This window comes from Artemia sp. Qi Xiang Cuo, chromosome 6 (assembly GCF_049724085.1).
Source record: "Artemia sp. Qi Xiang Cuo chromosome 6, ASM4972408v1, whole genome shotgun sequence".
NCBI classification, from domain to species: domain Eukaryota; kingdom Metazoa; phylum Arthropoda; class Branchiopoda; order Anostraca; family Artemiidae; genus Artemia; species Artemia sp. Qi Xiang Cuo.
This window is the reverse complement of record NC_142799.1, coordinates 52,256,180-52,276,769: the sequence shown is the minus strand read 5'-3', so window position 1 is coordinate 52,276,769 and position 20,590 is coordinate 52,256,180. Positions and strand designations below refer to the sequence as shown.

Here is a 20,590-nt window from a genome sequence, read left to right as displayed (position 1 = left end):
GCAAGACTGGGGACCTTGCGGTCAACTCTATTCCCACTTGAGGAGTGGCGCCCGTCGCCCTTTCTCAAGGGATTCTGACTGATGGATAGTTCTTCTGGGCTTGACCTATTTTGGTATGCGTTTTTGGGCTGAATAACTTCTTTTGAGTAATTTTATATACTATGGGTTTCCTCCCCGTAATAACAAAATATTTGTAGGCACGAATACATAATGAGTCGTAGGTAATAGACTTGAGACTGTCTGTACAGGATTTCAACTTTTGTTGATAGAAGAGCATCGCCAAGTGCTGAAAACCATTTTGTAACCAAGATGGGCCCAGTATTGCACAATGCCTTCATTAATACTGGAGGTCCCAAGGACTTCTTGCTGTCCAGTTCTAAACCGGCTTAAGCGCTTCGTTTTATACTTGGGAAGATGTATTGGTCCCCGTCCTGCATTGGTATCCAGGACCTTTGCTTTTCCTGAGGCCAAAATAATTTCAAAGATTTAAAGAATATAAAAATCGGTACTTGGAATGTTACGACTTTAAAAAATAAATATCATATCGACATTTTGACTGATGAATTCAGACGATTCGAACTGGGCTTATTAGGAGTTTCAGAAAGTCACAACCGACGGGTAGCATGAGTGCCCATAAGCTGAATTCCAGGAGGGGGGCTTACCCGGTCTAATTGGCACTTTTAATGTTGTATAATAGAAATCCCACAACAAAATATAAAAATGAGGCGGCATCATTCAGCCAGGAGGGGGCTGGCGCCCCCTCCGACCCCCCTTATGGGTGCCAATGACGGGTAGGAAACATGAAATTAGGTGATATAGAATTTACTTACTCGGGCAGGAAGGATGGGGCACATAGACAGGGAGTAGGGCTCATGATGAATAAGTAAGCTGCTAAGTCTTGTTTAGGCTGGGAAGGTATTCATAATAGAATACTAACCGCTCATTTTATGACTAAAAGCTCAGGGTATCAGCTATAGTAGTATATGGCCCTGTAGAACCGGCTGACAGATATGCTAGTGACTCAGATGAATTTTACTTTCAGTTACAGGAGCAAATAGAGAGGGTCCCAGGTTGAAATATGGTATTTTTACTAAGAGATTTTAACACCCAGGTCGTTAAAAAATACGGATAGATGGTATCCTAGCCTATGTAAATATGGTGTAGGAAAATAAAGCAGTAATGGCTACAGACTGTTGCAATTTCGCAAGTATAACAATCTAGTTATGTTTACTGACAGCAATCCTTATTGATTATTTTATTGTAAACCGAAGACTGTCAGGATTAATACAAGATGTTGTTGATGCTGTTATTGATGTTACAAGTAAAGGTCACCATTTAGCAGTGTCTATGGTTAACTTGAAGTTGATATTCTGGAAGGGTAACTACCTCCCGGGAAGTTATGATTTTGGTAGACTCCAGAATGAAAATTTGACAATGTTCAAGATGGACGGAATAATTTTTGGAAAACAATTTATGAAGTTGCTGATTAGGTCTTGAAAACAATTCTGTCTGAAAACAATTTGTGAGTTGCTGATGGTGCTGATGGTGGGAAGAAAGTTAGGAGTTCAGCTAGGAATATTAGTGAAAAGGCTTTACGTTTAATAGACAGGATAAGGGGTTTGTACAAGAATTATCTGAGTGATGGATCAAATGAAAACAAAAGGAATGTAAAGAAAGTGGAGAAAAGTTTAAAATATGAACTAAGGAGATGTGAAGGGCAGGCCATGGATAAAATTGCCGAGGATCTGGAAGATAAAGCTAGACGGCACAATAGTAAAATATTGTACTGACAATTTTAAGAAATTGAGAGTGAGTCGGACTTGTCCTAGTTAAAGATAGGAACGGGGCCACAGTTAGTGATTAGGAAAGAGTTAAAGAGAGATTGGCAGACCATTTTGAGATTGTAATAAACCAAAATAGAGTTGAAGGAAGATATAGAGGAAAATGAAAAAGTTTGTGATACCTTGTACGTGAGCGAAGATTTGTCTTATGAGGAAGAATTAGCGACAGTACTAAAAGGATTAAAAAATAATAAAACTCCAGGTTCTGATAGCATGGTCGCCCATAGGCTGAATTTTGGGGGGGGGGGACTTACCTCGTCTAATCGGGACTTCCAATGCTGTATAATAGAAATCTCAAAACAAATCATCATATCACGCCTAAGTAAAGTGCGATATGAGCACAATGTATTATTTATTTTTATTTTTTTAGACTAGGGTACTTCTTATAGAAAGAAATGTCATAGAAACGTCAAAAATAGCTCACGGAGGGCCCCCCCCCTGTCAATCATTTCCCCAAACATATCCAATCTCAATTTTTGAAATAAACATTTTGTTCAGCGTAGTTTAAATGTCTGGAAATTATGACTTTGAAAATGACACCCCCCCCCCATACACACAATCCTCAGGGCAAGAAAAGGGTGGTCTTAAAAACCTCGGAGGGGGCTCATTTGATTGTCAGTCGGAAGTTCTACTGGCCTTTTTAACAGTCTAAAGTGATTGGAGGTAAGCCACTTCTCCCCCCCCTACACAACACATTTCCCCAAACACGTCTAGTCAGAATTTTTTAGCCATTTTGTTCAGCGTAGTTGAAAGGTCCATAAATTTTTTCTTTGAGGATGACCCCCCCCCCTAGCCCTCAGGGCAAGGGTTATAAGTTACGCCCTTGGGAAATATAAGGTTTTTATGGAAACGGGGGTTGTATAAACCCTGGAGAGGGCTCGTTGGATTGGTAGTCAGAAATTATAGTGCTCTTTTTGAGAGTCAAAGTGATCAGAGGGAGAATACACCAACCCCCACCCACCCACACACGCGTCGTATTTTCCCAAAACACATCTGATAGAAATTTTAGAATGACTATTTGTTGTCGTAAAAATTTCGAAAAGGGCTCATTTGGCTGGAAATTGAAAGGGTTAGTGTCCTCTTTAATGTCAAAAGTGATTGGAGGGCAACCATCCCCCAACACCTATCATTCTCCCAAACACTTCCAATCAAAATTTCCAAATAACTGTTTTGTTTGATGTAGTTTAAAAATACAGAAATTATGTCTTTGAGGATGAGGACCCCTCCCCCAAAGTCCGCAGGGCCAGGGTTGTAAGTTATGCCCTGAGGGCATAAAAGGCTTTTATGGAAACGATGGTCGTATAAACTTCGGAGGGAGATCATTGGATTGGGTATTGGAAGTTTAAGTGCCATTTTTAAGAGTCAAATTTATTGGAGGACAGCTATATCCCCCCCCCCCTCCGTCATATTTTTCCCTAAATGCATCTGATTGAAATTTTGAGATAGCCACTTGTTCAAAAATGGTCCAAAGATCTCATAACACGGCCTTTGTGGCTGACAAAACCCCCCAGAGGGTTGTAAGTGGGGGTAAGGGTTGTAAGCTATGCCCCGGGGGCATGTAAGGCTTTCATGAAGGGGTGGTCTTTTGAACTTTAGAGGAGGCTCATTTGATTGGAAATGTATAGTTCTAGTTTCATTTTAAGAGTCTAGCATGATGGAGAGAAAAAAGCCCCCCTCCCTGATATCCTTTGTTCCTCAAGCACATTCCAACAAAACTGTGAGATAGCTATTTTGTAACCAATCATCTAAAAAGAATATGCATCCAAAAAGGGCTACTCAGCTCCTTGCATTTACACATCAAGTGATAAACACTCTCATCTAAACCTCCACAAACTGGACAAAAATAAGGACCAGCCTTTGACCTTTCCTCCTGATAAACTTTATTCTTTGGCCAAATGGTAAACTATCATCCCTCATTTCAATTAGTAACTTTATTTCATTTTTATTCAAACCCACCTTAAAAAATGAAGCTTCACCCCAAGTTTCCTTTGACCGACAATAAAGACCCAGTGAATTCGAAAGCGAACGCTGGGACTGCCATGCCTGTATTTCTTGGTCCTGCAAAATCCTTTCAACTAATCTACTTACTTGGTCCCCCATATCCTCGAGCCCTAAACCATCCCCCCACATATGGTTTAGTCAACACTGATCTAATGCACTCTTAATTTAGTTCGGCCACCCCCTAACTGAGCTGCCCTTCAGCATTTCTAAATAAGCCGCCTTCATCACCTGCACTCTATGCATCACTAAAATTTTTCAGAAAGCCTAACCATGTTAATTAGCCTAAGACTTCTTCAAGAAAAAAAAAACCTAAGTCACCTCTGACTACTAAACTATTTGTATTCTTACTTATCCCTAGCCACCTCTTATAACATCCTAATTGCACTGTTTCTAGCATCTTCCTTCACATACCCCCCAAACCTCAGAACCATAGTGCATTACACCTAATATTTTAGCCCAGAAAACTGCTTTAACTACTTGAATCTTTTTAATATCTCTAAGTTGACTTCTTAATACCATATTTTTCGCTTCAAACTTAACACCTAAATATGACCACTCCTCCACTAATCTAACCCTTCTACCCTTAAAAGTAAATTTAACATCCTCCCCAAGTCTACCATATTTACGGAATACTAACACCATGGTTTTATCCACATTAAGTTCTAACTTTTTCCTGTCCAAATAGTCCTCTAAAATATCAAGTAATTTCTGAAGGGTTCCTTGGTGAATTGGAAACCAAAACAATGCCATCTGCGAACAGCATCATGCAAATGGAAATAGTATCTAGACTCACCATCGGCGCCTCCTTCTTTTCCATAAACCCTACAACCGAATTTATAAACAGGGTGAATAATTTAGGAGACAATGTGTCACCCTGTTAAACACCTTTATATCCTCTAACTACCCTTGTAATTTGCCTACCAACTCTCACAACTACTCTAGTAAACCTATACATTTGAGCTAAAACCTATCTCTAACAAACTTTCCGTTAATAGAAACCTACAAACAAATCCCCTTTAATATCTATAAATGCCGTGTAAAACCTTCATTCTTTAGCACTGGTATATTTATTAACTAAAGCCTGCAGACTAAATATATGATCAGTCGTCCCAAAGCCTTCTCTAGAACCCGCCTGAACCTTATCCAAAACATCCACCTCCTTAGTCTAAAGTCTAACACCTTACAAAATAACTTAGGTAAACTATTCCTTAAATGGATTCCTCGATAATTGTTATGATGAGACCCATCCCCCCTCTTAAATAATGGTATCATAACTGGCAAACTCCACTCTTCAGGCCACTTACACGAACTTATCAAAACTGAAAATAAGCTAATCAAAATTGCAGCGAAATATGATTTTCCCCGCTTCCAAATTTTCATCGTGGTCCGATCTGTCCCCGGTGGAGATCCCCCCTTCATAGACTTCAGGGCTTTACCAATCTCCTCGTGCGTAATTGGTAATAACAATTTGTAATCCTCCTCTCTGAATGGGTAGCACGTATGCTGGCTTAAACTCGGCGATAAATCCTCCAGTCCACCATCCTTTGCGTTATCCAGTGATTCAAGGTATTCGGGCCAGGTATCAGCTCCCAGTATTTGCTCTGTAGTAGAAGGGTTAATAGATCCTCGTACTAGTTGCCAGAATTTTTTTTTGGTTCCTTTGTTACAAAATTTTTCTTCTTTTCTAAGGTGCTGACTTTATCTTGTTCCCTCTTCTTACTTCGAAGTGTATGTTTGTATTCCCTCCGCTTCTGTCGATATACCAGAAGAACAGATTCGTTGTTATTGTTTTTCAGCTTTCTTTGTGCTTCCACCATTTCCATTTTTTCTGCACAATCATCATCAAAATCCCTTCTTCTTATTTTTCGTTATTCCTCTATTTGCTAAGTTATAAGTCTCTAAATTCTCTATTATCTGGCATAATTGTCGTGAGCCTTTATCCACTTGACCATTCTCTATGATTCTTTGGGTTAGCTCTAAATTCCTCTGAACTACATTCTTCTAACCATTTAACCACAATATCCTCCCCAAAATTTTCAACTTCAATTTTTTCTTAATGAAATTAGATCTATTACTAACACAAATATTCCCTTCATTCCTATTTACAGCCCAGTCAACCAATATATATGCCACAATAGGCTGATGATCAGACCCCACAACTCCCAGAACTTCTAAGTCCTCACATGCCGATCAAAGGCACGTCAACTAAAATATAATCAATAACACTGGGACTACCAACCCCAAAACAAGTAAAATCCCCCTTTCTTTATCTTTTCCCAACATCCCGTTTAAAATTACTAACTTCTCGATTCCACAAAAATCTAAAAGTTTAGTTCCCCAATTATTTTTTCTGTCGGTCCTTACTTGTCCCCCAATTATTTTATCGGTCCTTACTTGTCTTTTTTCCATACATCTTCAAATCTCCTTGCATATTTTTATCATTCATACCATCATCCTCTTCCTCAGCCTGCAAAGGATCAATCCACTTCTCCAAAATCTCGCTTGTGTATGCATTGAAGTCACCTAAAAATATACACTTGTAATCTTTATACAAGTTCTTATACTTAAACGCCTCTGAATACAAAATGTTCCACGTGTCCTCCTGCCAACTAACTAAATGATTCCGGAGGGATATACATCGCACAAATCATAAACTTAACAATTCCTTTAATAATCTTAAACCAAATCACATTCTCTGATAACGATTTTAACCTGTCACATGCACTAAATATATTTTTCCTAATCAACAGTGTAACACCACCATAAATTCGATTAATTTTGCTTCTCTTTCTTGAAACATGGACACTTATAAAACCATTTTTAAATACTGGCACATTCTGCCATGTCTCAACTAAGCTGGTAACAACATAATCGTCTAGCCTAAATAAATCATTCATTTTATCATCATTATGAACTTGGATATTCCGCTGCAACAATTTAATGCGCGTACTACTTTACCCATGGGCCAGCTCCCGCTATTGACTATTTTTAGCACTGAAATTACCCTCGAAATGTCCACCAGAGAAACTTCGATCAACAGAATACCGTCTAAGAGCCGGGCCCCGGTCACCAAACTCCAACGTTTGAAGGCCGTCTGTCCGCCCCCTGTCATCATAACATCCACGAATACGAGATCTTCTTTTATCTTCTCCACTATTCTGTCAAATATATGCTGCACTAGGTTGACTATCCTGGTCATTTGGGCTCACCACCATGTCACAGATTCTTTTCATCGTGGTTCTAGGTGTGATGGTAGAATCTCATTCCTGGGAGGATACTGATTCATTTCTTTCTCTGTCAACTATGCTAACATCACTTCTACTCTCCTTTGAATTCCCTGACTCACGGACTATGGCTTCCTCAATCTTTTTTATTTCTTTCCCTTTGTCGTTTATCTTATCGTACACAAATAAACGATTTTCAAGAAAAGTTTCACACCCCTCAACTTAACATCAACTTAACTGACTTTCTTCTTTCGCTTGTGTCATAACTGGTATAAGCTTCCCTCGGGCGAGTCGTTCACTAGCTGAATAATCGGAAGCTACAGTAAGGTAATGGGGCACCACACAGGTAAAACACGTAATAAGATCTTCTTTTAGATATCTTTCCTCTTACTGTCGGGAAAAAATTATATAGGATTAGATTGCATCTTTTCTGTTCCTTTTCTATTCTTTCTATTCTTGCTGTGCTAGACGCTAGTTCCCTGCTAATAATCTCGATCATTTCGCATTAACGTCTACTGCAGAACATTTCCCACTAATTTGATCAGAAAGACTTGTAGCCAGACTTTGGAAATCTGTCAATAAATTATCAACTTTGAGAGGGATGGGATTAAGAAATTTTAACTTTTCTTCAACACTTTTCAACTTTGCCAATATTAATTGGGTTGCCTCTAATTGATCGTTCATAATTCCATTTCAGCTAGCCTACTAAAATTGCAAAGCCCTACCTTAGAATATGCCAGCCGTATGCTCTGGCACTAGTTAGTGGAGTTATCAAGTGGGTCCTGATTTAGACAAATCAACGCTCAGGACAAACCGTATTTTTGCTTGGAAGATTATTTGACTTCATTTCTGCCAACTTTTGGCTTAATGGAGCTCTTTACTTTTTTTGAGAAACTTGTTTCGTGGGAAAAGTTTTAAATTAATACAAATGTAAGGCAGTGTCATTCATCCTGGGGGGCCGATGCTCCCCTGCCCCCCCCCCTTATGGGCGCCTATGGCTGATAGTGTGGTAAATGCATTTCTTAAATATGGTGGCTCTAAGGTTAGAAATAGGAATTGAAGATTATGAATATGATTTTTGAAAAAGGGGAAGTATCTAGCGATTTTAGGAAAACCTTAACTAATCCACTGTACAAGAAAGGTGATAAGAGTGAGTATTGTAATAATCGAAGTATCAGTCTGTTCTCTGTACGCAGGAAATTACTTAGTATCATGATACTTTTTATACTGACAGAGGCTGTAAACAAAGTTACAAGAGAAGAACAGTGCGGTTTTACTCTTAGGTCAATAATTGAGAAGTGCCTGTGTTATCAAATACCTTTGGTTCTCAGTTTTATAGATTATGAGCAAGCGTTTGATTCTATTGATAGAAGAGTTTAATGAAGTTAATCTTGTATGATATATCAGACAAATATCGGCCGAGTGCCCAGAACAATCCGTTGGCAATTTCTCTGGAAAACATCTAGCAGATCTTCATCCGCTTTTTGGAGCGCCCATGCTTCCGAGTTATATTTGACCCTGTCATCATTGTAGCTTCCAGAAGTCTATTCCTGGTTTGCAGACTTAACTTTCTTTTCTTCCAACGTTTTTAAATGTGAAAAAACTTCCTGAACATTGGCTATTCTATTTAAACATCTTCACTGCTCCCACCGTCTTTATTAATAATACTAAAACAAAAATTGCAAAGAAAGGAATGAAACGATGAAAATTAACATCATTTTAAAAAATTGAAAAACAATGAATATATTTCGGTCAATGCCTCTAATTGATGATCATCAGTGCAGAATAAACTTATAAAAATATAAAAACCAAACCTTAAAATGAAAGTACAAAAATGAAATTGGACGACCCTTTCCTAGTAACGGTGAAAGGGTAAATTGTCCTCGTTTTCTTCCTTTCTTCGCGATTTTTTGTTTTATCATGATTAGCCAGTGTGGTCTCAGAAATTATTTATTAATAATACTACCAAGATAAGTGAAGTTGTCCACTAGTTCAATCTTTTCATTAGCCAACATTACCTTTTCAACTTCACTTATTCCTAGCTTTGGTGACTTAGTCTTCTTAACATTAATTTTTAAGCCTATTCTAGCCCCCTGAGCTCGCAAAACCTCTAAAAATTCCTTAATTTTGCTCATACTTTGATATAGGAAGCTGTAGTGATGACAGGGGTCAAATATGACTCGGAAGCGTGGACGCTCCGAAAAGCGGATGAAGATCTGCTAGGTGTTTTCCAGAGAAATTGCCTACGGATTGTTCTCGGTACTCTGCTGACTTGTCGTATTTCAAACAGTAGACTTAACGAAAGTTGTGGTTCAATCCCGTTTTCTAGGGCTATAATGAGAGAAAGGTTGAGATACCTAGGGCACGTTGTGCGAATGGAGGATGACAGATTGCCAAAGATTGTTTTTTTCGGCCAACCGTCCAGGGCTAAGCGAAAAATAGGCCGTCCGCGGTTGTGGTGTGAGGATGTCATAAAGAAAGATTGAAAGGAAATTGGAAACTTTTTGGAGGGTGTAAAGGGGGAAGCTTTGAATAGATTGGATGGAGGAGGAGCGTGCGTAGATGTGGTGCCCTCAGGTGGGTTGGTTGTGCGGTGAGTTGTTAGTAGTAGTAGCAGTAGTTGTAGTAGAATATTAGTGTTAAGCCGATAAGGCATGCTCGAGCGCACGAAGTACATATGAATAGTTGGATTCAATGCGGTATTCTTCTTCTTCACGGCCATATGCGAAAAAGTTTTCTATGTTGGATCTTTACTGCTTGTTGTTTACCGGTAGATGGTAGAAAAGCCAAAAATGGGCAAAAAATTTTCAAATTTTGTTTTCTATATTGCTACTTACATTCTGACATTCAATATCGATGTTTTGTCCTTTATATGGATGCCGGATATATCCAGGAAATGCATGCTGTTTATAGTCTAACATAAATTAATATGTTTGTGGGCTAGATTCGAGAAAATCGCTTGACAGAGTGCTTTTCACGTCTATTGTATTTTAAGGTCTTTGTTTACACAAAAACTTCGTTCGCAATGAAGTTCTACTAATACCGAGATTTAGATAGCACTAATTTGAGCCGATCAGGATTTTTTGTAGAATTTTTCAGCCAATCAGAAAATTCTATGAAAAATCTTATTGGGTCTAATTATCGCTTGCTAGATCTCGTGGTTAGTAAAATCTCATTGTGAACAGGCCAAGAACAAGACTAAACTTCACGAATTCATTAGAAAGCCAAATTTATTACGGAGTTGTTGAAAAAAACTGAAGTAGATAGTAATTACTGTTGTAATTTACAACTGAATAGCAACAGAAGCTAAAGAATGAATAGTAACTAATCTAGTAATTTTTGATATAGCTTGTTACTACTACTACCAACAACTCCCTGCATCACCAAGCCGCCTGAGGCCAACACAGCTACGCACGCTCCTCCTTCATCCCAATCTATTCAAAGCCTCCCTCTTTACACCCTCCCAGGAAGTTCCCATATCCTTTGAATATTTCTTTATGACGTCCTCCTACCCCAGACGGGGACTACTTGCTTCCCGTTTAGCCCTAGATGGTTGGCCGAAAAGGACAATCTTCGGCAATCTGTCATCCTTCATCCGCACAACGTGCCCTAGCCACATCAACCTTTCTTTCATTATTGCCCTAGAAAGCGGTAATGAACCACATTTTGCGTACAGTCTACTGTTTGAAATACGGTCAGTCAGCCGGGTACCCAGAACAACCCGTAAGCAACTTCTCTGGAAAACATCTAACAAATCTTCATCCGCTTTTCGGAGCACCCATGCTTCAGAGCCATATTTGACCACTGTCATCACTGTACCGTCCAATATTCTAATCTTGGTTTACAAACTTATCTTCCTATCCTTCCAAACTTTTTTACTGTGAAAAAATACCCTGAGCCTTGGCTATTTAACATCTTCACTGTTCCCACCGTCTTTACTAATTATGCTACCAAGGTAAGCAATGATGCCCACCTGATCATTCCTTTCGTTACCCAACGTCACTTTTATGTCTCCACTTATTCCTAGCCTTGGTGACTTAGTCTTCTTAACCTTAATTTTCAAACCTATTCTAACACCCTGAACTCGCAAAACCTCTAAAACCTCATTCATTTTGCTCACACTTTCATCTACAATGCTTATATCATCAGCATAATCTAAGTCGAGGAGACTTTCCTCCCCATTTGATTCCGTAGTCTCCCAATGCCTTTCCTGTGCTCCTTAAGACAAAGTCCATCAAAAAAATCCATTTAAAGGGGGATAGAACACAACCCTGCTTAACTCCTAATTTAATACAAAACCAGCTGCTAACCTCATTTCCTACCTGAATCTTTTCATTACCCAACGTCACCTTTTCAACTTATCTTATTCCAGGCCTTAGCGACTTGGTTTTCTTCGCATTTATTGTGAAACCTATTCTAGCACCTGAAACTCGCAAAACCTCTAAAAGTTCATTCACTTTGCTCACACTTTCATCTAGGATGCTTAAATCATAAGCGAAATCTAATTCCTGGAGAATTTTTCCTCCCCATTTGATTCTGTGGTCTCCCATTGCCTTTCCTGTGCTCTTTAAGACAAAATCCATATAAAGGGAGAGGGAACACAACCCTGCTTAACTCTTGATTTAATACAAGACCAGCTGCTAACCTCATTTCCTACCTTAACCGCAGCAGTGCTATTCTCATACATAGCACTAATCATTTTAATTTATTTGTCTGGTATACCATACAAGGATAAAACCTTTGTTAAAGCTCTTCTGTGAACAGAATCGAAAGCTTTCTCATGTGGTGGCCTCAGGTGGGTTGGTGCTGCGATGAGTTGTTAGTAGTAGTAGTAGTAGTAGCTGTAGTAGAAAGTTAGTGTTAAGCCGATAAGGCATGCTAGAGCGCACTAAGTACATATGAATGGTTGGATTCAATGCGGTATTCTTCCTCTCGGCCATATGCGAAAACTTTTTATGTTGGATCTTTACTGCTTGTTGTTTACCGGTAGATGGTAGAAAAGCCAAAAATAGGCATAAAATTTTCAAATTTTGTTTGCTATATTGCTATTTATATTCCAACATTCAATATCGATATTTTTTCCTTTATATGGATGAAGGATATATCCAGGAAATGCATGCTATTTAAACTTAAATTAATATGTTTGTGGGCTAGATTCGACAAAATCGCTTGAAAAAGTGCTTTTCATGTCAATTGTATTTTAAGGTCTTTGCTTACACAAAAACTTCATTCGCAATGAAGTTTTACTAATACCGATATTTAGATAGCACTAATTTGAACCAATCAGGAATTTTTGTAGAATTTTTCAGCCAATCCGAAAATTCTATGAAAAATCTAATTGGGTCAAAATAGCGCTAGCTAGATCCCGTGGTTGGTAAAATCTCATTGTGAACGGACCAAAAACAAGACTAAACTTTACGAATTCATAAGAAAGCCAAATTTAATACGGAGTTACTGAAAAAACAACTGAAGTAGATAGTAATTACTGTGGTAACATACAACTGAATAGCAACATAAGCTATAGAATGAATAGTAACTAATCTAGTAAATTCTGATATAGCTTGTTACTACTACTACTAACAACACACTGTATCGCTAAGCCGCCTGTGGCCAACACAGCTACGCACGCTCCTCTTCCATCCCAATCTAATCAAAGCCTCCCTTTTTACACCCTCCCAGGAAGTTTCTATGTACTTTAAATCTTTCTTTATGACGTCCTCCCACCCCCAGACGGGGACTACCTGCTTTCTGTTTAGCCCTAGAGGGTTGGCCGAATAGGACAATCTTCGGCAATCTGTCATCCTTCAGCCGCACAACTTCCCCTAGCCACCTCATCCTTTCTTTCATTATTGTTCTAGAAAGCTGTATTGAACCACATTTTTCGTACAGCCTACTGTTTGAAATACGGTCAGTCAGTCGGGTACCCAGCACAACCCGTAAGCAATTTCTCTGGAGAACATCTAACAAATTTTCATCCGCTTTTCGGAGTGCCCATGCTTCAGAGCCATATTTGACCACTGTCATCGCTGTACCTTCCAATATTCTAATCTTGGCTTACAAATTTACCTTCCTATTCTTCTAAACCGTTTTTTTTTAACTCTTGATTTAATGCAAAACCAGCTGCTAACCTCATATCCTACCTTAACCGCGGCAATTGTTATTCTCGTACATAGCACTAATCATTTTAATGTATTTAAAATAAAACCTTTGTAAAGGTTTGGTCTGGTACAAGGATAAAACCTTTGTAAAAGCTCTTCTGTCAACAGAATTGAAGGCTTTCTTATGATCTATAAAACTGAGGACCAAAGGTGTTTGACTACTCAGGCACTTCTCAGTTATTAACCTGAGAGTAAAAATTAGGTCGACACATCCTCTACTTTTTTTTAAAACAGCACTGTTTTTCTCTTATAACTTTGTCTACAGCATCTCAGTCTAAAAAGTATCATATTACTAAGTAATTTGCTACCTACTGATACCAAAGTAATGCCTCGATAATTACCACACTCACCCTTATCACCTTTCTTATAAAGTGGCTTAATTAAGGTTTTCTTAAAACTGTCAGGTACTTCCTTTTTTTCAAATCATATTCATAATCTTCAGCAACTTATTACTAACCTGAGCCACCATATTTAAGAAACTCACTTACCACAGTATCAGCACCATGAGCCTTATTATTTTTTAATCCTTTTAGTACTGTCGCTAGTTCTTCCTCACAAAAAAAGATCTTTCTTCACGTCCAAGGTATCACAAACTTTTTGTTTTCCTTTATATTTTTTCCTGCAACTCTATCTCGGTTTAACAAATTATCAAAACGTTCTGTCCATCTCTCTTTAACCCTTTCCTTATCACTAATTATGGCCCCGTTCATATCTTTAACTGGGACAAAACCAGATTGGATATTACCTCTTAATTTATTCACATGCCAGTACAATATTTTACTATTATGCCGTCTAGCTGCATCTTTCAGATCCTCGGCAATTTTATCGATGGCCTCCACTTCACTCCTCCTTAGTTCATATTTTAGTGCTTTTTCCACTTTTTTTACATTACTTTTGTTTTCATATGATCTTTCACTCAGATAACTCTTGTACAAGTCCCTTCCCCTTTCTGTTAAACATAAAGCTTTTTCTCTAATATTCTTAGCTGGAGTCCTAGCTATTTTCCCTAAGACAACTTCACCAACTTCACAAATTATTTTTCGAAAATTATTCCAACCATCTTCCACGTTGTCATATTTGAAACTCTTAAGTTTAGTATTCAACTGTTCCTGGAAATTTCTTCTCAAATTCTTGTCCTGGGGTGTACCAACGTCAATATTTCCATTAGGGTAGCTACCTTTCCGAAATTTAAGCTTTTAACCCGAGACATTATTAGTGGGCGATCTTTACTTTTAACATCAATAACATCACTCCTATATACCCTAGTATATTATCTTGATCCTGCCAGTATTCGGTTTACTATAACATAATCACTAAGGTTTGCTGTCTTACCATCACATGATCCCTTGGGGATACACAAAATATTTTAGGGAATATGCGGCCGGCCAAAAAAAAAAAAAAAAAAAAAAAAAAACCCTCTAACTCTAGGACTGGCAATGTTATTTATATTTTAGCTATAGTTTACTTAATATCGGGGTAATTTTTATGAAGCGGTAAGCGCGCGAAAAGTGAAGTTTCGTTAAGGTTAATGAAATAAAACAAAATAGGATGAAAACATAATAGTTCAGATACAAATTCGGTCTATATATTTGCATATTAGGGGGGGGGGGGTGTGTAAAGCATAGCATATATTAAATACGTAGAGTAATCTAACCTAATCAACTCAACTTAGGTATCTTTTAGTCCCCCTAAACCCCAACAAACTAAAGTTTAAATATAGTTCCCGGGTTGAGAAACCCTTTGTAATGCACATCTTTATACAGCGTCTCGTATAAATACCGGGTTTTATCCTGTCTGATTTTCAATATAATTGTCGCGCGCTTACCGTTTTCTATAAAAGTACTAATATAGGTTACTGAAAAGGGTTACTTAAAATGTTTTGTGAGTAAAAAGGGGTACAGTATCTAAACAAGTTTGAGAACCTCTGCTCTAGAGCCGTTGATGGCGCATAAGGGCGTCAAATATACGTTTCAGTTGCTTGGTTTATTTTATAGGGACAGGTGTCAAGCCTGTCGCCCAACCTTGCGGCAGCGGGAATCGAACCCCGTGTCCTGCCAATTGAACCTCGAATCTAACTGCCAAGCTGAGCATCAATCCGCTGTGCTACCACATGGCTATTGAGGAGAAAGGGATCACAAAAAGAAAATAGAAGAATAAAAGATAAAACTTATGAAAAAGAACGAATAATCCTTTGAATTATCAAATTAAAGAATTAATTTTGCGCTATTATGCACTTGTAAATTAAAGTGCTAAGTTCTAACCCACTACCATATGCAAATATGTTGTTGGATTGATAATTTTTTAAGTGCAAAGACTGTTACAAAAACTTTTTGGAAAGCAGAAGACGAAGTATAAACATTGTCGACTCTAAGAAGCAGAGAATCTTTCCAGGATATAGAAAAGAAGCATCTCATGAATTGGACTGTCGAAGACAGTCGATCAATCTAAAAAGTTTATAAATCAATAGCATTCCGCAAGATTGCTCTAATCGAGAGCTATATTACGCCTGCTCCCTCTTTACATCTGTTTTATCTTTATCTTTTTTAAATCATGGTTTTTTATCCTTTGCATTATCTTTGATGGTTGTTCAATGTATAAGTAACCCAGCTATTTAGCGTTCTTGTTCTTTTATACGTCTCTAGTTCTCTAATCTTTTGCTTATCTTTGCTGATTTTTATCGTGTCTTTTATCTTTTGCATTGTCTTTTACTGTTATTCAATGTATGGACCCCTATAGGCCTAATACCCTTTTTACAACGCCTTCCTAGATTTACAATACAGCGAAATTTTTGGCTCTACTGTTTAAAATTCATCTTTTAGTTTGTATAATGAAAATTTTGGTGTCAAATTGCAATACAAAGTACAAAGTACATTTATTATTGCCTATACTTTGTTATCATTTCCCTTTTATTCGTTTTGTGATATTCGTGCATAAACAAAATTTCCATGATTTTTTGGTTTATCATCCTTTTTTGAATTAATAGCAACAGTTTTATGGTGTCAAATTGCTATTCTTCTTGATGTCTTTATTAGTTTATACTTCAATTAGTTTTTTCTCCTGTTATTTCTCCTGTTATTTTCGCCTGTAGTTTTTTCGCCTGTTATTGTGAACCTTTCTATTGGCATATATAATCGAAGTTTTATATAGTTCTTGTCGGTTTCTTTATTATTCTGTTCGAATTTTGAAGATTTTTGGAAAATGTTTATTTTTGGAAATTTTTTTTTTGAAAACTCCTTGATTTTGGGCATGGCGCATTTAAAAATAGAAATTTTGCAAATTCAGTACTTCGAAAAATTATTTATTGTATTAGTGTTACCCATTATTGATAAGGATTATTTATTATATAACTGATTATTTTGAGAATTTATGAGAACCGAACAATTTAAGTTAAAGTATTGGATTTGGAACCGCCCCCTCCCTCTTTCAGTTTAAGCATAAAAATATGCACTTTTCAGTTATACGATAATTAAAAAACATTCTTTCCATAGCTGATTGCACTACCCAGCCTAAATCGAAACTAAGTTATAAGTTTGTATTTTATTAAATTTGTCCTTTCAAGTTTTCCATTTGAGTCCAAACAAGTCCCTTGAAGTCAAACTTCTCAAATCTAGCATATTAATGTTATTTTTCAATTTATCCTTTTAACCTTTTAATTGTAGTTTTATTTTGTCTTGCCTTTATTTTAATCCTTTCACCTTTATCATCTTACCTGCATTTTCCTTTTCTTGATTTTATTCGTTTCAGCTACTCCACTTAAAGTCCAACAAGGTCCAAACAGTGAGTAAAAGATTACCTGTTCTAATTGATAGGATGTTATGCCATATTGTCGTTTATATCTTCCGTTATACCTATACCTTCCCTTATTTTCTCCTGTTTTCCCCATGCCTTTCTCCTCTAACGTTATTTTTAATTTATTCTTAGTTTCATTTTGCTTATTGCCCTATTCTAAAGCTTTTACCATTATCCTTTTCAGCTACTCCATTTAAAGTCCAACAAGTTCCTAACAGTGAATAAGAGATTACGTGCTTCAGTTGAGAAGAACGCGATGCGAGTTTATCTAGATTCTTCAGGAAATGAAGGATCGTGGTTTCATATTTCACCCTGTTACAAGATTAGGTCGAATGGTGAGAATATTGTTATAGGAGAGCCCGTCGTTTTCGATCCAGTTGGTAAGAGCCACCAAGCCCTTCACGTTTCTTCTATGGACTTGCCTGGCATGCCAGGCTTCAAAGAAGTAAGTACATTACGTTATTTGTTAACTAATTAATTTGTTAAACGTGTTTGGGTAGGCTAATGTAGTGTTTTTTTTTTAATGTAGCTTATTTTTATTACGTTACAAATTTTTTGTATGTTCAAAATATATCGCTCATTGTTATTAACTCAATCAACAAGTAATTCAAACACGGAAAAATCAGTTTACTCAGTGTAGGAAAAACCATTATTCAGCAAGCAAAAATAATCGAGTAAAACTAAATCTAATCCAGTCAATCAATCAATCAATCATTTATTACCCACACCTAACAAAAAGTAGTACAAGTGGATTATATAATAATAAAAAAGAAAAACAAAACAAAAAAAAAAACTCAACAAACACTAGCAATTAAATTAAACTACGAAAAGAACTGTAAAAGACCGTGGTCAGGGCCAAATTTACAAAATGCATCTGCAGAAAGCTTTTTGTGTACTAGTATGATCATCTAATGTCTCAGAATTCTTAACTTAGAGCTCCGCCTCGGCAACGTCACCAGCTTCGAGGGAACTATTCGTCAGTACCGTTAGTCGTTTCCGAGCGGATGTCCTGGGCGATGATTGGAGCTTCTTTAGAGTCAATGCTCCGAGAAGTGAGTCAAATGCAGATCACCTTCACCCATCTTGTGTGTGACCCACCTCAGGGGTGTTTCAGGCCGTTTGCAGTTGGGTCAAATTCGAGAATGAGTTGGGCGGGTGTTTGAGTGGGCAGGTGAAGTAGAGAATCCGTGAATTCGGGTTCGATCCCTGGTGTGGTCAGTTTCTTAGTTTGGGACGCGGGTCAGTGGTGTGACCCTGTAAGCTTAGCCAGAGTCAACCCAGCTCTAAATGGGTACCTGGAGAAATCTGGGGAAGGTAAAACAGGAAGGGTTTGCGAAAGCATAGGTTGGCTGGCCCCCAGCCCCCCATTGCACTTCCTGGCTGAAGGGCCACGAAACGGAGATCAGCACCGCCGGTTTGGACCTTAAGGGTCTAGTGCCGCATCCTTTACCTTTTTTTTTTTTTTTTACTGATCGAGTCTCGAGCTGCTCAAACAGGGGTAGCAACTTAAAGGATTGGAAGATCTCCCAGCTCCGTACCCTGTCGAACCATCTAACACGTTCTATTTTGCGGAGGGGTTACGTCTGGATATCATCTACCTTCGTTATTTTTGTCTGAGATCATTTGCGTCTCAGAATTTCGCTCATTGCAAGAGAACAAAGATATGTTAACGAAAAATCATGAACGAAGCCATCCTTTGGAGGAACTCTTAGAAGCACTGAAATATTGCTCTCTGCAATTCTTAACACTAGAATTTTGCAAGAAAAACTGAATTGTTTATTATGATTAATTAAGGTCTATATTAGAAATTATACCAGTAATGAGGAACTGAGTCAAAGACGCCATGCTTTAAAGAAGTAAGTGTAACGTATTTTTTGGCGCCATGCCTATGAATAATGCTCAGTGCTGCTTTAGCATCAGTAATAAAGCAGAAAGTACTTTTATTAATGAAGTGTCGTGGTACTAAAAAAAATTCATGCAAATAATTTTTGTTTCATTCATATATATATATATATATATATATATATATATATATATATATATAATATATATATATATATATATATATGTTATGTAAAGAGTTAAGAGGAATTAAGATTTATCGAACTCGGAATTCTGTCGGCTCAGAGCTTTGTTTCCACTGCACGATCAGATCGGATTTAAGAGATACGAATTCTTATAGGCAAACAGGGGTTAGAAACATTTTTCTAAGCCATTACAATGACGACTTTTGGTGTTTTCAGGGATGACAAAATGTGGCCTCTTTTTTCTCGAGCTATCTGGAGATCAGATTCCTTTGGGAGCATTTACCTTGGAGACTTACGAACTAATTATCTATTATTAGGCTAGGTGCAGACGTGTAAGATGAAATAACCACAGATAAAAAGACAATAGATTTATTGAACTTGCATGCTTAGTTGCAAGCAACGGGTCACTTCAATGACAATAACGGTGACAAGAATATAAGAATTTCGTCTGAATCTCTCTAGGTCTAATTTTCTAATCCTCTCAAAAAGTACATCCACCCCACTACCAAACATAGGTTTTCAGTCCTGCACCATGGGGACTGCTCGCCATTGGCCCAAGAGGACCAAGGATGCAAATCTTTCGTCCAATGAATTCTTTTAAATATTTTTGATGATTCAAGCATTCACACGGTTTTTTTGCCATTTAAACTTCCTTAGAAATATTGTGCATAGCATTTTTTTGCTACTAATTATCTTAGCAAAATTTAAACGACTAGGGTCGTTGTTTGACTGAAGCTAGAACGCAATTTCTCTTTTTGCTGATTAAGAATTTAGACTCTTGGAAGTGGTATTTGAACTCAGTTAGGGGACGTTTAATTTCTGCCCGAATCATCTTTAGAAGGAAAGAATCCTGTATTTTAAATATATCGCATTTTACTCATGGTACACATCACCCTTCCCATCAATTAATGACGTTCTAATGTTGCTTCTTACTTTCAGTTGAAAAAACTTGTTTTTTTAAATTTTATTTCTGATCGTATTTTAAATAATGCTTGGAAATCCGGCGCCCCCTTCATAGAAATATCCCTTACCCCAAAGAAACGTCCTCCACGGAAAGATTCTCCCGAGTAACCCCTCCTTCAGCCCCCCCTACCAGAAAAAAATTCTTCCTGAAAATGTCTGTATACTTCCCAATAACCAATACAATATGTAAGCAATGGGCAAAGTTCATAACTTGCAGCCCTTCCCCTGGGAAATGTGGGGGATTAAGTCATCGTAAAAGACATATTTATTAGATTTTCGACCATGCTGAAAAAATCGCTATCTCAAAATTTTGATTGGGTGACTTTGGGAAAAAAATGAGCTTGGGAGGGGGCCTAGTTGCCCTCCATTTTTTTGGTCACTAATAAAGGGCACTAGAACTTTTAATTTCCGTTTGAACGAGTCCTCCCGCAATATATTAGGACCACTAGGTCAACAAGATCGCCCCTGGAAAAAAAAAAAAAAAAAAAAAAAAAAAATAAACACGCAACCGTGATCTTTCTGCTGGCAAAAAATGCAAAATTACACATTTTTGTAAATAGGAGCTTTAAACCTCAATAGTAGGGTTT

The 20,590-nt window shown here is 37.6% G+C and overlaps 1 protein-coding gene across 1 annotated transcript in view; it reads left to right on the top strand.

Annotated features, from left to right (window-relative positions):
• Itpr (Inositol 1,4,5,-trisphosphate receptor) overlaps positions 1–20,590 on the top strand; it is a 244,336-nt gene that overhangs the window by 64,969 nt on the left and 158,777 nt on the right. The window contains exon 5 of the mRNA XM_089091077.1: positions 17,198–17,458. Coding sequence (XP_088947203.1) covers positions 17,198–17,458 — 261 coding nt within the window. The remainder of the gene's footprint in view (positions 1–17,197; positions 17,459–20,590) is intronic.